This window comes from Delphinus delphis, chromosome 2, assembly GCF_949987515.2.
Source record: "Delphinus delphis chromosome 2, mDelDel1.2, whole genome shotgun sequence".
Taxonomy (NCBI): Eukaryota; Metazoa; Chordata; class Mammalia; order Artiodactyla; family Delphinidae; genus Delphinus; species Delphinus delphis.
Genome location: NC_082684.1, coordinates 118,109,510 through 118,127,642, shown reverse-complemented (window position 1 = coordinate 118,127,642; position 18,133 = coordinate 118,109,510). Strand labels below are relative to the sequence as shown.

Sequence of the window (18,133 nt, the reverse complement as noted above, 5' to 3'; positions counted from 1 at the left end):
AGCTGCAGAGGCACAGGGAGCTTAGAACAGGAATTTATCATCTCACAGTCTTGCAGGACAGAAGTCCAAAATCAAGGTGTCAGCAGGGTCATCCTCCCTCTGTACCTGGTAGGAGAAGGATCCTACCTTGCCTCTTCCAGCTTCTGGTAGGCCCCAATAGTCCTTGGCTTGCGGCAGCATAACTGCAGTCTTCACATCACCTCCCGTTTGTGCATGCTTGTTTTTGTGTCCAGATTCCCTGCTTTATAAGAACACTTCACCCATTACACTCTATAAGGCGGTGCTTTCCAGAAGGTTGATGGCATTACTCTTGCCAAAGTAGAAAGTGCAAGGAAGCCAAACTGTAGTTCTCTGTGGCCTTTATAGAGCTATAGGTGTGGAATGGAGTGCATTTGACATTGGACTTGACACCTCTGTGTATTTTACTTATCTGAAAGACAATGCCCAGGAGACTGAAAGGCCCTGCTTCGGCTTATCAGCTGTTTCCTTTCAAGCCTCTAATCTGATGCTCAAACAGCCTTGACTAGTGGTTGGCATTAGAATCCCTCCACTGTTGGGTTCTAGTGGAACTCCTGGTCTAGGGCTGCCCTCCACAACCAGCCACCTTGACATTTCAGTGCAGGAAATAGGAATAGGCACTCTAGGTGGAATAAATACAGATGTCACACATTGCCTCACATCAGCTCAGGTCATGTTTTGCCATCAAATAGATTAAGGAAAACTTTTAATATTTAGAAATCTTTGGATGTCAGAATTGCAGATAAGGGATTGTGGACCAGTATAAACTTGAACTTGTTCAAGTATTACCATGGAATTATTCTCCAGTATCTTCCTGGCATATTTTCTCTCCCTAACTAGAATGTCTCCCTCTTCCTCTTTCCCTCCCAGTTGTCCCTACAGGGAGAGCTGGCAGCTAGGGAGATCTGCCCTGTCACCAGCTCTAGGGACTCTGCTAAGGGGCAGTCAGCCTCCTCTGGAAAGAGGTGACCACTGTCGCCCACACTGTGGGGCTGGAAGTCCTGGGGCCTGCTGATTCCCCTGGAGTACTTTGAGCAAGGGGAGGAACAATTGGAGCCAATAGACATCCGCCACTGAGGACAGAAGGCAGACAGGAGGGTAACTGCACCTCCACTGGCTACAGGTCTCCCAGGGCCTTGGCCAAGCTGCCTGGATGGCTACGGGAAGTCTGCAGCCATCCTGAGGTCACCAGTATGTGTGGTAAGCTGTACTGGTGTTGGGAGGGGGAGCTATGGACTGAAAATATGCCTTCCCCCCTCCAAATTCATATGTTGAAACCCTAACCCCCAATGTGATGGTGTTTGGAGATGAAGTCTTTGGGAGGTAATTAGGTTTAGATGAGGTCATGAGGGTGAGGCCCCCATGATGAGATTAGGGCCCTTATAAGAAGAGGAAGAGAGACCAGAGCCTTTCTATCTCTGCAATGTGAGGGAGGACATAACCAGAAGGCAGTCATCTGCAAGCCAGAAAGAAAGTTCTCACCAGGAACCAAATCTGTGGGCACCTTGATCTTGGACTTCCCAGCCTCCAGAACTGTGAGAAATACATGTGTGTTGTTTAAGCCACTCAGCCTATGGTATTTTGTTATAGCAGCCCAACCTGACTAATACAGGTGACCTTCCAGTTGGTAATGAGATTTGGCCTGGTTGAGTTTCAGATACATGCCAGTTCATCCATCCAACTCATTATAACTCTTGAAAGTGACACAGCCAATGTGGGACTGAAGTCAGAATCTGATTTGGGATATTGAGGAACTCCTTCCAACCTGCAATCATGGAAAGAGTCTCCAGGCACTGACTTATGTGAACGTTCTGCTCCCTCAAGCATGTGTTCTCCCGCTCTCTCTCTCTCTCTCTCTCTCTCTCTCTCTGTCTGTCTCACAGACACACACTTGGTGTCCTGGGCCATCTACACTGTGACCCATGGCAGACAATAGCATTTTACAAAAAATAGGCCAAGCTGGTGGTCATCAGCAGCCTAAGCCTGGAATGAGGAGGGAACAGGGCAGAAGGGTGCACATACAAAGCGAGACCCCAACTATAGTGATGCAGGGAAAGGCATGGGCTTTGGAGTCAGAAAGACAAAGGTTTGAGATCTGGCTCTGCCACCTTTCACTGGGCAAACTTGGGCATGTTATTTAGGCTTGGTGCATCTCAGTTTTCTCATCTGTGAAATGGACATAATGAAAAGCCAGAGGGATTTTCACAAATGTTAAATGATTCACAAAAAGTGCCCAGCACAGCATCTGGCACAATCGGGACTTTATATGAGGGATTGATGGTTATAATTAATCCATATTAATTTGAGAAAGTCGTTTAAGAGGGATTTATTGAAAGTGATATTTATTAGAATTTGATGAGCTTGGGCCTGTCAGAAGCAGTGAGTAGAACATTCTGCAAAAGCAGTCGGCAGGCCACTGGCTGCCACCACCCTTTCTGCCAAGGAGGGTTGGTTGTTTTAGCAAAGAGAGTATCCGTTCTGTGCAGACCAGAGAGAGCCAGGGGTTTGTGCTTTCCAGACTGGCACACTTTCTCAGCTAGAACTGCAGAGTGTTTTGTGCTCAAGGGGGCAGGGACAAAGCCTGGTATAACCGTTACCAAAGTGGAATCCAGGGTACTGTTCTAGCCACAGGAACCACCAGGCTCTGCAGGGAACTGAGTACCCATGCCAGGCCCATAATCCCGCAAAAAGCCTGAACCCCACCAGTCACAAAGGTCCTCAGGAATCAGAGAGTCCCGCCTTCTGCCTTTCTCCCACTTCTTCTTGCCTCCATGTCATCCGAGATCTGGTCACCAGGAACACATGGCAGTTTAACAAAGGGAACCGAAAGAAGGAGAAAAGACACCAGTTGCTCTCGGAATTTTTTTAAAAATCCACCGAGACTGTGGCACCAACTGGTGTTCCAAAGCGGTTGCTGTTTTTCCAAAATCTAATTCTTCCCTTATCAAATGAGAGTCTGGGGCTAGTACCAGGAAACAGGAAAGCATTTCTTCACTCAGGCATTCAAGAAAAACTCCCCAAGTGCTTGCAATGCAGTCCTCTGCTAGGGCTTGGCGTGTCCTGGAGGGTCACGTTCTCAGAGGAGACGCAGACCAGGAACGGGACGTGATCACAAGAGTCCTGGTTCCGGTTCCAAGGGCTGTGTTTGGCCGCCCCCAGCTGCGGAAGCCTGAGGGTGAGGACCCCTGACTAGGGCATTAGGAAGGAGCCCAGACCCCGCTTTTTCCTCTCCCTACTGCGTGGGTTTGGGCAAATTATTAAAACTTGCTGAGCCTCAGTTTCTTGATCTGCAAAACATCGTAATAACAGGACCTCCCTCTCAAGGGTTGCTGTGAAGGTCAAGCAAGGCTGTGCACATGGAGTTGCAGCCTAAGAGGGCTGCACAGAGGGGGCTTTGACTGGCACTTGGAGGATTAAAAGAGTGTTCCAGGGAAAGGAATAGTGGGAGCTTGGAGGTATGTGCAAACACCCTCCCTCCCTCCCTTCCTTCCTTCCTTCTGCCCTTCCTCCCTCCCTCTCTCCTCCTTCCCTCTTCCTTCCATTCTTCTCTCGTTCACTTATCCATCAGTCATTGGACTAGGCACTCCTGCGTGCAGCCTCTGTAATAGGCTCTGGCTAAGGGTCTAGGAGTGCCTGTGTGTGCATGTCCGGGGGCTGACCATGGAAGAGGAAATGACAGCTACTTCTTCTTGACCTGCAGGGCTGGAAGGGACCTGGGAACCATCGGGTGCTGAGACCCAGGCCTGGGCTCCCTCCGACCCCATCAGGCTGGAGGCGCTCCGGGGAGAGAGAAACTAAGGCCAGAACTGGGGAGGGGCTCACCAGGCACAGGAAGAAGCCTATAGAGGTGACAGGAGGCCTAGCATACTAAGTATAGGACAGCCACCAGTGGAGCATAATGTAGCCATTCGAAATGATTTTACAAAGAATTTATTGACATAGGAAAACCCATGAAAAGAAGTAAGTTTAAAAATCAGGATCTCAGACTGTTTCCTGCAGCCATGTATGGAAATGGAAACATACTGAAAATGGTCATCCCTTAAGGGGAGAATTAGGGGAGATTCCTATTTCTTTCCATACTCGGGATAACATTTTCACAATGGAATATTTTTGTATGTAATATTTTTCTGGCTCTGAAAGCTTAACAAAGAGTCCAGTAATCAGACTAGCTGCCCCTGGAGCATCCTCGCTGTGTGCAGGCACTATGCCCAGCACCTCACCCCAGCCCCCCGATGATGTCACCATTTTACAGATGACAAAACCGAGGATAAGTTTAAAAGAAGGGAGGAGTTCCAGGGAGTAGTCACAAAGGAGATGTTACCACAACATTGGGGTCAACTGTTTAAGGCTTGGGAGAGTTCCCAGGTCACTCTCCTTTCCTTAACAAAGCCAAGTTCTGTTCTCTATATGTGATGACTGTCCCAGCCTGCGCCCAATATCTTTTGGTTATTCCTCCAAACTAGTGGGTCTCTTGCCTGAAAAATCCAGTATGAAAAAACCGTGACCCCGTAATTCCTAATCCTCTAACTAGAGCAGGTGTCTCCAAATATTTCTGATTGTATGCCCCTATTGATAAAAGATTTTAGTGTGCACACATGCATGTGGGCATGCACGTGCACACACACACACACACACACAATCATTAGCTGATGTCTTCATGTCTTAAGGCATGATACACACTGCATGTGGGCTTCACTGTTAATAAGTCGATGTATATATTTTCAGTGGTTTTCTTAATTCTTCCCCTTTTTTGGCCAATTTCTTATTAGATTGTTCTTGTTTTTACATCAAAATGTGTCTGGGAGAGAACTCAGATGAGGTTAGGAAAAGGGTCACTTGGCTGTTTTCACATGTTTGTTCAGGTTTGCATCAGGTTATATCTGTGGGGTTTTTGAAGATCATTTTTGTAAGGATTCCTTGATCATAATTTGAGGCTTAGTTTAATTAAAACTGGATAATATAATTCTGAAACCCATTAACTGGGCTGAAATACTCTGTAATAAAATAAAAATTATTCAAAGATGGAGGGCCTATCACCATGGTGTCCCTTGCTCCAAGGGTGACACGTTCCCTCTTCCCTCAGGAAACCAAGCCTGTCCAAGGACCTGCAGATGTACAAAGCCAGGTCAGCTTTGGTCCAGCTATGAAATTTAGTTTTATAGACTAAAAACATAGAGATTCACACCCATTAGGATGGCCACTATGAAAAAAAAAAAAGATAGCAAGTGTTGGCAAAGATATGGAGAAACTGCAACCCTTGTGCACTGTTGGTGGGAATGTAAAATGGTGCAGCTGCTATGGAAAACAGTATGGACACTCCTCAAAATATTAAAAATAGAATCATCATGTGATCTAGCAATCCTATGTCTGGGTACATATCCAAAAGAATTGAAAGCAAGAGCTCAAAGAGATATTTGCACATTCATGTTCATTGCAACATTATTCACAATAGCCAAGAGATGGAAGCAACCCAAATGTCCACTGATGGATGAATAAACAAAATGTGATCTATACAATCAACGAAATATTATTCAGCCTTAAAAGGAAGAAAATTCTGGCACATGCTACAATATAGATGAGCCTGGAAGACATTCTATGCTAAGTGAAATAAGCCAGTCACAAAAAGACAAATACTGTATGATTCCACCTATATGATGGATCTAAAGTGGTCAAATTCATAGAGACAGAAAGTAGAATAATAGTCATCAGGGGTTTGGGGGAGGGGGAAATGGGGAGTTGTTGTTCAACAGATACAGAGTTTTAGTTTTGCAAGCTAAAAAGTTCTGAATATCTGCTGCACAACAACGTGAATATACTTAACACTACAGAAATGTACACCTAAAAATGGTTGAGATGGTAAATTTTATGTGATTTTAATCACAATTTTCTTTTAAAACCATAGAAATGGAAATCCTGATATTTTCATCCTGTCTTCCAATGGATCAACTTGCAAACCCCATTTTGGAAATGATTTTGGATCCTCAAGAAGGTGCTGATGTAGGAAGTATTGGAGGACAAGGGGTGGGTGGGCCTGCACACCTCTCACCTCTGCTTAGGAGGTTGGGCAGGAAAGGGTTAACCCAGGAGTCTGTGGCTGCTCAAACTCTGCACATTTCCAAGAAACACCTGTCTTCAGGACTGGCCCTTGGCTGGCTCCTGGGAGAAAGAGCTCTGAGCCCTTGGGATGTTCTGCTTGATTAGAACAGTTTTGTATGCCTGTGGCCTTGGGTCACATTGTGCTAGTTTGATTAGAGTTTATGCCAACAGTGTGATTTATGGTGGATGCCTGTTTTGCTCTGGAGTCTGAGTAGCTGAGGGCAGGCAGGCAGGCACTGCATACCTAAGTGACTGACCCCAATAAAAACCCTGGACACCAAAGCTCAGATGAGCTTCCCAGGTTGACAACACTTCACACCTGCTGTCACATGGCATTGCTGGGAGAGTTACATGTATCCATGCAACTCCACTGGAAGAGGACACTTGGAAGCTTGTACCTGGTCTCTCCTGGTCTTTGCTCCATGCACCTTTCCCTTTGGTGATTTCAATATGGATCCTTTTGCTGCAGTACACTGCAACCGTGAGTATAACAGCTTTTCTGAGTCCTGATTCAGGTGAATCTTGAAGCCTGAGGGGGGTCTTGGAAACCCCCTGACACAGAGGTATCTCAATGGCTCTTGAATCCTGGCCTCTCCTTAAGAATCATTTCTTCTTTATTTTCTCCTACTAGCTTTTTTTCCAAGCAGAAAAGAAGGCAATTTTCTCTGTTTTCATTCATTCATTCATTCATTTTTTTCCAACATTTTTCAAGTCCTTCCTTTGTCCAAGCACTGTGCTGCCCTGTTCCTACCATGGGTGGGAAATGCCTGTGGAAAGTAAACGTCCTCAGAGCAGGCAGAGGGCAGGCAGGAGAGATGGTACTACTAGGGTCAACTTGGAGGTCACAACTCATTGTAGGAGTCAGGAGAGCAGGCTTGGAGTCTAGTGGGTGCAGTTCAATTCCAGATTTGCCCCTTGGGCACCACCTCAGGCATTTGACTTTGGGAAAATGACTTAGACTTTTAAGAGCTTTGATGTCTCATCTGTAAAACTGAGAGCCCTTGCAGTGGCTCTCCATGGGGATACTGTCCCCACAGAGGGTGTCTGAACATATGTGAAGTGCTCTTAGTGTTTAAGGGAAAGCTACTGACAGTGCCTCAGAGGCTGAGATGCTAAATATCCTTCAATGCACATCTCACTTTATCCCACACTCAACACACAATAGTCTCAGAATAACAATACTAACTCCACTTTTAACAATATGATGACTGAAAAGTTTGAGATATTTTTGTTTTCTATTTGGTTTTCTGTCCTTAAAGTAAATTGCTGGGTTTCAAAACTACTCATCATAGTTCCTCTCTGTGTGATTGTGTCACTAACTGGACACACTGTTAGGCTCATTAACTCAATTTACACGTAATTTCTATGGATTCCTTTTTAAAAATTTTAACGTTGCTTTATTAGTATGTAAAATATGCTACATGGTTCCACAGTTAAATCTACAGAACAAGCTTTATTCAAAGAAGTCTAGTTCCTTTGTTTTTCCCCTCCATAAGAAACTATTTTTTAGCTGTATGATTTATCCTTCATTTTTAGTTTCCATAAACAAATATGTGACATATATTTAGGCACCCCTCCCTTCTTATATACACTTTCCCCACCTTTGTGCATCTGTCTTTCCTTATTATTGCCAGTATATCTTTGGGGGAGCTTCTAGAAATTTTCTGGATTGCTGGAGCAACACATATATTATCTTGCTGGGATTGCCAAATTCCTCTCCATTGGGGTTGTACCACATTGCACACCCTCCAGCAAAGTATGACAGTTGCCCATCAGCCTCACAGCCTTGCACACTAGTTGTCAAACTTTTGGACTTTTGCCAATCTGATCTTAGCATGGCTTTAATTTGCTTTCCTCTTATGAGCAAGTTTGGGCATATTTTCACATGGGTAAGAGTCATTTGCATTCCTTTCTCTATAAAGCGACTCTCTGTATCTTAGGCATACTTTTCTTTAGGGTCAGTCACCTTTTTTTTTTTTTTTCATTTATAGAAGCTCTTTATATATCAGGGATACTGCCTTTCAGCTTAGAAGTTTATCAGCTGTATTTGCCCTGAGAGGACTGGACAGGACTGAGTGGGGAAGAGAAAAGACAGAAAGGAATCACCCGCCTAGCTATGGAATAGCAATAGGGAGTCTGCCATGTCCAGAGACCTGGCTAGAAAGGAAGGTAGGTAGAGATTGCCACTGGAGTTTGCTTTTCAGAGGGACACGGTTGGATGTTATTCATCTCTGAATTGATCTCCAGTGGTTTTTGTCCCAAGGATAACACTACACTTTCATTGTCTGTCAACGGTGCTCTCGGCTCCAGTGGGTCCCCGTCTGGGAGCCTGGGCAGATTCAGGCTTCTGCTTGTGGCTTCCAGACCTAAGGAGGCCCCAGGTCTTCTATGCAGCCAGGAGCAGAAGCTTAACCAGAACAGCTACCTGATCCATAACAAGCAAAATCAAGGGTGTTGGAGGGGAGGTACTGTTCAGGCTATAAGATCAGCAGTTCATGCTTTTGATAGGGGCTGGGTACCTGAGGACTGCAATCATTAGTCACATGATCTTTCTTGCAAGGGAGACGTTTTACAAAATAAAGTGTTCTCTGAGTGTCAATCCCCCCAGACTTTATGAGCCATAGAGAACCTCAACCTCAGGTCTGTTCAGCTTACCCTGTCTCTGCAACTGGGTGGAAATGCACCCTCAACCATTTAGCACATCTGACTTTTTCCCAGTGAACTACAGATGGAACTATTAACCAAAATTATCTCAGTCCAAAAGAACATTCCTCCTGCTGGTCTGGTTTCTAATTACCCAGAGGCATGTAGTCAAAGGAACTTGGGTCTGGAAAGTCGAGGTACAAGCCTGTCGCCTCCAATTTCCTCTCTGCCTCTTCCAGCTCTGATACCCATGGTCCTGTGATGCTACCCATGGCCTTTACAGTGGCTACTCCCTCCGCCTGGACCACTTCCCAGGGAGGCTGGTCCTGGTCACTCAGGTCCCAGTCAAAATGTCACGTCCTCAGAGAGGCCTTCCTGGCCCACATCTGCTAGAGGAGTTCCCAAGTCACCATCCAACACATCACTGTGCCCTATGATCTTCGTGGCCCGTAGGACTTGCTGACATTCTCTTGCTTAGTTTTTCGTTTCTTGTCAGTTTTGCCACCATGGAGCACCAGCACCACCGGAGTGGTGTGCTCCAGATGTTGTGGAATGACATGGAATGATCTGCCCCACAAATCCTACATGATTGCATTCTTCACTGGGATTCCAGGATTATCCCAAACAAAACATAATAATAACTCTGTCTACTTAGACTTTTGGAATTTTATCAAACAAATTTTCCAATCACCTAGATTTGAATATTTGACTGACAAAAAAAGTGCCCTGTGGGGCATGTACTAAATAGAGAAGCAGGAGTCTTTGTTGTCCAAATGAGGGAGTGGGGTGTTTAATTTCATTTTCAGTTTATTTTTCAAAATCGAATGTGGGAGATATTTTTTCCTGTGTGTTATATTGGTCATTAATTCTAGTCAAGCCAGACCACTTGATTGACATCTGCAAAAATCTTGGGAAAAAAAGTTCAAATATACAGATGCAATATATTATTATGAAGGTTATTTTCAGTTCCTAAAAAAAAATGACCAGTCAGGAAATTCAAAGGAATTGAGTTAATGATACCTCTCCACTCCTTTCAATGACCTTTGTCTTGATTTAAGGGTACTGGTTTAATAGGATTTATATTAACACTGTGGTACTAATCAAACTGGCAAAGATTTTAGAAACCATAACACCCTAGTGTTGGGGTGTGTAATGAAGCAACATGTACTCTCATTCACTGCTACTGCAAAGGGGAATTGGTATAACCCTTCAGAAGGGTTATGTGGATATGTGGTAACATATCTCCAAGATGGTGTTACCAAGCCAACCTTGGCAGTTTGCTACTGACATGAGGTTGTAGTGATGAGAAGTACAGCATTTACTGCAGGGCCAAGCAAGAAGAATGGGCAGCTCATGCTCAAAAGATCCAAACTTGGACTTCCCTTGTGGTGCAATGGTTAAGAATCGGCCTGCCAATGCAGGGCACACAGGTTTCAGCCCAGGAATATCCCACATGCCACGGAGCAACTAGGCCTGTGCCACAACTACTGAGCCTGCACTCTAGAGCCCATGAGCCACAACTACTGAGCCCTCATGCCACAACTACTGAAGCCCGTGTGCCCAGAGCCCATGCTCCACAACAAGAGAAGCCACCACAACTAGAGAAAGCCCATGCGCAGCAACGAAGACCCAATGCAGCCAACAATAATAAAATAAATGTAAAAAAACAGAGAAGCCACCACAATGAGAAGCCTGCACACTGCAACAAACAGTAGCCCCCACTTGCCACAAATAGAGAAAGCCCACGCGCAGCAACAGAGACTCAACATAGCCAAAAATAAATAAATAAATTTATTAAAAAAAATAAACAAGATCTTTATATGATTCCTTCAAAAAAAGAAAAAAAAGACCCAAACTCCCTGATGGCTTTCAGGGAAGGATTTTTAAAGGCAACATTTGGGGTGAGGGGTGCAGGGGGCATGAATTTCTTCTGATTGCTTGGTGGTGAGGTAACAGGGTGGTGTTTCAGGAATCTTAATTATTAACTTTCTGGTTCCAGCCAATCTGGGTCTACGGGCTTGTGGTCAGTGTGTAGTCACCATCCTCCACCTGGGTAGGGAGTCTCAGTTTCTGCAGAACAGCACAAAGATTTGCATCAGATTGTTACGTATACCCTTTGAGGAGGAACTAGGACTCTGTGTTATGGCTGAACTATTGTTTAAGCTATTATTAATTTTTGTTCTTGACTGCTTTTCCTATGTTTCTGCATTCCCTCACTTTCCTAATTAGTAACTGCTTGAATCTGCTCTTTGGAACTCTGGGAAGGCCTAGGAGATGAAAGCCTTTTTCTACAAACAAGAAACACGGAACATGGAGGGGCTTTTGTACTGGAGAGGGCCCAGCAGGGTCCTACTCGATTTCAGTGGCTTCAGTTACGGAATGAATGTTTGTGTCCCCCGAAAATTCATGTTGAAGCCCTTATTCCCAGCGTGATAGTATTTAGAGATAGGGCCTTTGGGAGATAATTAGGTCTAGATAAGGTCATGAAGGTGGGGCCACCACAATGCGATTAGCATCCTTATAAGGGCATGATGAGACTAGAACTCTGTCTGCATGCTGCATACATGCACCCAGGAAAGACTCTGTGAGGTCATAACCAGGAAGTGGGCCCTCATGAAGAACCCAACCATGTTGGCACCCTGATCTCAGACTTTCAGCCTCCAGAACTGTGAAAAATAGATATTTATTGTTTAAGCCACCAGTCTATGGTATTCTGTTATAGCAGTTGGAGCTAAGGCAGTCCCCAGTGGAGCATGCCTCTGGTATTCACAGCCTGCTGTCATCTCCTCCCACAGTGTGCCCGAGCTGGCCTGAACTCATTTTACCACCAGAATTCAGCCAGTTCAGGGCCTAAGCCATAGGAGGGCTTAGCAGCTTCTCCCCTAGGCTACCCCATGGGGAGACCTCCTGTGGCAAGGTCTGCTGTCCTAGCACCCAAGCCAAGCTCCGTGATCCTGTCCCAGCCTCCTTCCTACTACAACCACAAGAGAGACCCAAATAAGACCAGCAGAAGAGCTGCCCAGCTGAGCCTAGCTGACCCACACAGCCAGGAAGGATAATAAAATGGTGGTTGTTTGACGCCATTAAGTTCTGGGCTGGCTTGATTGCCAGCAACAGATACCCAACCCAGAACATGACAGTGAAGACTGAGAGGACATGCACTATACTTGGCGTTCTTTTTAGATGGGGAATTACAATCTATTTTTCTGTGTTTCTTTGTGATCTTTGGAGGTCTTATGTAATTGCTCCTCAGTAACTGGAGAACAGAACAAAGCACATTGTTAAAAGTGAGATGTATGTTTTTTTGCTTCCTCGGGAATGTAGTTTCATTAACAGTGATATTCCTTCATGAATGTTAATTGCCCCTGCCAAGTTCTAGGCCTGTGCTGGGTGCTGGAGACAAACTGGAGACCAGGACAGAAAAGAGAGAAGCAACAGATACAGAGAAGAATGTAATGGGGGAGGGAAGGTGGCCAGGCTCAGTGGCAAATGTGGGCAGAAATAAAGATTTATGGTGAAATAAGCAAGACACGATGGACAAATATTGTATGATTCCACTTACATGAGGTTGCTAGAAGAGTCAAATCCATAGAGAAAGGAAGTATAATGGTGATTACCAGGGAGGAGGGAATGGGGAGTTAGAGTTTAATGGGTACAGAGTTTCTGTTTGGGATGGTGGAAAGTTCTGGAGATGAATGGTGGTGATGGTTGCACAAGAATGTGAATGTGTTACTACTGAGCCTGCGCGTCTGGAGCCTGTGCTCTGCAACAAGAGAGGCTGCGACAGTGAGAGGCCCGCGCACCGCAATGAAGAGTGGCCCCCACTTGCCGCAACTAGAGAAAGCCCTCGCACAGAGATGAAGACCCAACACAGCCAAAAATAAATAAATAAATGAAAGCTGAGCTGATGTCCTTCTTCAAAAAAAAAAAAAAAGAATGTGAATGTGTTAAATGCCACTGAATTGTATGTTTAAAATGGTTAAGTTATATGTTACGTGTATTTTACCACAGTTAAAAAATATGTGTGGATTCCCCGTCACTCTTTTCCACCAATATTTTTTAACCTGACTAAAAAGTACAGTCTGAAGAAAGACTAAATTCACAGTAAATCACTTAGGTCAGGCTGACATCTCCATCTTTCAGACAGGGTTAATAACTAGGTAGGGATTTTAACAGTCTCCCATGTTCTTTTTTTTTTAAATTTTATTTATTTTTGGCTGCATTGGGTCTTTGTTGCTGTGCGCGGGCTTTCTCTAGTTGTGGTGAGCGGGGGCTACTCTTCGTTGCAGTGTGTGGGCTTCTCACTGCAGTGGCTTCTCTTGCTGTGGAGCACGGGCTCTAGGTGCATGGGCTTCAGTAGTTGCAGCACGTGTGTTCAGTAGCTGTGGTACACGGGCTCTAGAGCGCAGGCTCAGTAATTGTGGTGCACGGGCTTAGTTGCTCCACGGCATGTGGGATCTTCCCAGACCAGGGATTGAACCTGTGTCCCGGGCACTGGCAGGCGGATTCTTAACCACTGCGCCACCAGGGAAGTCCCTCCCATTTTCCATATCCAAAAGCCTTCTGGAGTTCTGTGGCATCAAGATCTAGAAGTTGTCTTTGAGACGACAGCAAGGGAATCTGAAAGGTGACAGTGTCTGAGCTTCTGGCCTACTGAAGGAGTCTCAGGATTTGAGAAGTTCTTTTCTTCTAAAGAGAAGAATTTTGGATGGCAATTATTCCCACAAAAATTCTGTATTGCAAATCCAGAACAATCTAAATGTGGTTATTTTACCAGGAACTAGGGAAGAGGCAGGGACAGTGGTGAGTACAGACTTTTCCGGTGGCCAGGGTCTGAGGATATCAGCTGTTTGGAAGAGGGTATGGTCTTGAAAAGGGAAGCTTGTGATTAACTGGTGTTTATTTGATGTATCTTTGAGGAACTAGTAAGGATACGAGCTGAGCTAAAACTTTACAGGTTATTATTTTATTTGATTAAATCCTCACAGCAACCTTTCGAACCAAGAAGGGGAGAAGAAAGGAGGATCTGGTCAGCTTGGGCCTCAGTCTCCTTACCTGTATGATGGGAACAATAACAATACTGTGTCTACCATAAAGATTATTAGGACCCCAGGGAGGTCAAGTAAAATGGCAAAGAAAAAGAGGTCTTTAGTGACTTTGATGGGAGTAGCTTGAGTGTGGAACCAGGGCTAGAAGCCAGGCAGTGGTAAATGAATTTAAAAATTAACAGGAATTATGTTCTCTCTCTCTCTCTCTCTCTCTCTTCTTGATCCTCTGGCTAGAGGTTTATCAATTTTATTGATTTTCTCAAAGAACCAGCTCTTGGTTTCTTTGATTCTCATTATTATCTTTCTGTTCTCTAGCTCACTGATTTCTGCTTTGATCTTTATTATTTCATTTTTTCTCCTTGGTTTGGATTTAATTTGCTCTTTTTCCAGTTTCTTAAGGTAGAAATTGAGTTCACTGACTTGGGACCTTTCTTCTTTTCTAATATTGTCATTCAGTGCTACAAATGTCCCCCTAAGTTCTGCATTAGCAATATGCCACAAATTTTAATATGCTGTGTTTTCACTTTCACTTATTTCAAGACTTTATAATATTGCTTCTGATTTTTTCTTTGATCCATTGCTTATTTAGAAGGGTATTATTTAATTTCCAAATATATGCAGATTTTTCAGATATCTTTCTGTATTTGATTTCTAATTTAAATCCACTGCAGTCAGAGAACATACTTTGTGTATCTTCAATTCTTTTGAATTTATTCAGACTTGTCGTATGACTCAGGATGTGGTTGATCTTGGTAAATGTTCTACATGCACTTAAGAGTTGTATTCTGCTTGGGGTGGAGAGTTCTGTAATGTCAATTAGGTCAAGTTGGTTGATAGTTTGTTTAAGTCTTCTGTATCTTTGCTGATTTTTCCATCTATGTGTTCTATCCATTATTGAAAGGGGAATATTAAAATCTCTATAACTGTGGAATAATAGGACTTACAGTTATATTAGTTTTTGCTTTGGGTATTTTGGAGGCACTGTTATTATTGGCATAAACGTTTAGGGTTGGGCTTCCCTGGTGGCGCAGTGGTTGAGAATCTGCCTGCCAATGGAGGGGACACAGGTTCGAGCCCTGGTCTGGGAAGATCCCACATGCTGCGGAGCAGCTAGGCCCGTGAGCCACAACTACTGAGCCTGCACGTCTGGAGCCTGTGCTCCGCAACAAGAGAGGCCGCGATAGTGAGAGGCCTGTGCACGGCGATGAAGACTGGCCCCCGCTTGCCACAACTGGAGAAAGCCCTCGCACAGAAACGAAGACCCAACACAGCCATAAATAAATAAATAATTCAAAAAAAAAAAAAGAATCCGCCTGCCAATGCAGGGGACACGGGTTCGAGCTCTGGTCCAGGAAGATCCCACATGCCGTGGAGCAACTAAGCCCATGAGCCACAACTACTGAGCCCTTGTGCCACAACTACTGAAGCCTGCGCAGCTAGAGACTGTGCTCCGCAACAAGAGAAGCTACCGCAATGAGTAGCCCGTGCACTGCAACGAAGAGTAGACCCCGCTTGCCCCAACTAGAGAAAGCCCAGGTGTGGCAATGAAGACCCAATGCAGCCAAAAATAAATAAATAAATAGATACAACAACACAACAACAACAACAACAAAAATGTTTAGGGCTATGTCGTCTTGATTAACTGGCTGCTTATTATGTAATTGTCTCCAAATCATGAGCTCTTAGAACATAGTTACCAAGACGGATAAAGGATAGGAATGATCTTACAATGGGCAAAAGAGAGGATGACCCCAGCCAGGATGCTGCCTGAGGACTGCTACCCCGAACGCATCTTACGGCTCCCCAGCCACATCCCCATCTCTGGAGAACCCAGGGCCTGAAATCTTACCTCCATAGATGCTTTGGGTTCAACAGTCCCTGTCTAGATATTTTTGCAAATGCCTGTGAGAGAGGAAACACTGCATCAGCATATCTTCCTGCCCAGAGAGAAGGTGCAGCTTGTGAGGGGGGGTGGGACCAAAAGCTGGGAGAGTCAGGAGCATCCCAGAGAAGTGCAACCTTACCAAGGCTGGTCGAGGGTGCAGCATGATTACCTGTGCTTAGATGTTAGTTCAGAGGCCTCGGACCCATCAATGGTGTCTCAAATTGGCTCACAACCTTCAGGCCCACCAGGACCTCCATGGGTTTTGGAATCCCAGGTGTAGCATCCCTAATGTAATGCCAACGTTTTTTCAAAATGTGAAACGTGCTTCTAATGTGGATGTGAGGATGAAGATGAGAAAAACCATTGCTTATAGCCTCTTTCATTTGTTTGTTTGTTTGTTTCTCCAAAAGCTCTGTCCCTCCCCAGAGAAGCTAAGGGTTGTCTTTGAATCCCAGTTCAAGCTGACATTCTGCTGCCTGATCTCCAGGGTCACACTTGTTTGTGTACTTTTCTCTGGTGTTAGACTGTGAGTGTTGCAGGATATATTTTCATCATATTTATGGCAACACAAATACAACCCTAAAGCCCTCAAGATTCTGGTGTGGATTCCACAGAACAAGATAAATAGGCCAGAGTGTTTCCTATGCTGACAGAGTGTGTAATCCAGAAAAGACATGATGTATTTCATCAAATCTGAGCCCAGAGAGCGAACGCAAAGCATTATTGTATAAACCACCAAGAAAGCAAAAGCTCTGCTCAACTGTAACAAAGTGTAAGATAGAATTGACTGTAAGATTTGTCTGATTTCAGGATGCCAAAATGTTTAAAAAAATGGAAGTGGGGCTTCCCTGGTGGCGCAGTGGTTGAGAGTCCGCCTGCCGATGCAGGGGGCATGGGTTCATGCCCTGGTCCGGGAAGATCCCACATGCCGCGGAGTGGCTGGGCCCGTGAGCCATGGCCGCTGAGCCTGTGCATCCGGAGCCTGTGCTCCACAACAGGAGAGGCCACAACAATGAGAGGCCTGCGTAACACAAAAAAAAAAAAAAAAAAAAAAAAAAAGGAAATGGCTCTTTGCATCAATGAAATATGATAAGTGATGTGATAAGGACAGGAGTACAAGCAGTTTTTTTTTTTGACTACACCAGGTCTTCGTTGCTGTGCACGGGCTTTCTCTAGTTGTGGCGAATGGGGACTACTCTTTGTTGCGGTGCATGGGCTTCTCATTGCAGTGGCTTCTCCTGTTATGGATCATAGGCTCTAGGTACGTGGGCTTCAGGAGTTGCAGCACGTGGGCTCAGTAGCTGTGGCACGCGGGCTCTAGAGTGCAGGTTCAGTCGTTGTAGTGCACAGGCTTAGTTGCTCCGCGGTATGTGGGATCTTCCCGGACCAGGGATTGAAGCCATCTCCCCTGCATTGGCAGGCAGATTCTTAACCACTGCGCCACCAGGGAAGTCCCAAGCAGATTTATATATAAAAGGAATGCAGTTAATTTAAAAAAGTGCCCACCTTAGTCTAACTTTCAATGGTGGAAAATGAAATGTGGGATCTTGTGTTTCCCTTGGAAGAGGTGTGTTAGTAAGCAGGGATAGTATAGGAGGTGGGAAAGGTTTCAGGAGAAGATGGACTTTGATAAGGAAGCAAGCCATAACCCAAAGTATAAAAAATTATCCATGAGTCCATACTGACATAAAGAAATGATTACATAAATACATCAACAGGTGAGGCAGGAAGAGCCAAATCTTCCACGCAGACGCATCCCAAACAATTTATGGAGACACTCTGTCCTCAAGGGGGCATAATTCCTCCCTCCTTGAGTGTGAGCGGCACTGAGTGATCTCCTTCCAAAGAGTGAAGTATAAAGAGGGGGAGAAAGCAACTTTACAGTGAGAAACTGGGAAGGACTCCCTCAGCCAGGTGATCAAGGTCAGCGTCAACGGTGATCAGTCACGTCAACAGTATGTGCCCCTGATATTATGGGATAAGAATGGTACTTGACCTCTGTTCCTCCTCCCCAAGCCTACTTGTCTAATCATGAGAAAAGCATCAGACAGATCCCAATTGAAGGACAGTCTATAAAATACTGGACCAGTACTCCTCAAAACTGTCAAAGCCACCAAAAACAAGGAAACTCTAAGAAACTGTCAAAGATCAGAGGAGCCTAAGGACACATGAGGACTAAGTGTAATGTGCCACCTGGAGGGGACCCTGGCACAGGAAAAGGATGCTGGGTGAAAACTAAGGAAATCGGAATAAACTATGGACTTCAGTTAATAATAATATATTAATACTGGTTCATTCATTGTGACAAATGTACCATACTAATGTATGATGTGTAAGATGTTAATGATAGGGGAAACTGGTGGTGGGGGAGTGTGTATATGGGAACTCTCTGTACTATCTTCACAACTTTTCTGTACATCTCAATGTATTTTTAAATAAAAAC

The 18,133-nt window shown here is 44.8% G+C and overlaps 1 protein-coding gene across 3 annotated transcripts in view; it reads right to left on the bottom strand.

Moving 5' to 3' along the window:
* PGPEP1L (pyroglutamyl-peptidase I like) overlaps positions 1–18,133 on the bottom strand; it is a 49,370-nt gene that overhangs the window by 13,087 nt on the left and 18,150 nt on the right. Inside the window, exon 2 of one of the 3 annotated variants that reach the window (XM_060003645.1) lies at positions 127–241. The exons of the other annotated variants lie outside the window; for them this stretch is intronic. Within the exon in view, the coding sequence (XP_059859628.1) occupies positions 127–180 (54 nt within the window). The 5' untranslated portion in view covers positions 181–241. The remainder of the gene's footprint in view (positions 1–126; positions 242–18,133) is intronic. 3 annotated transcript variants of the gene reach the window in all.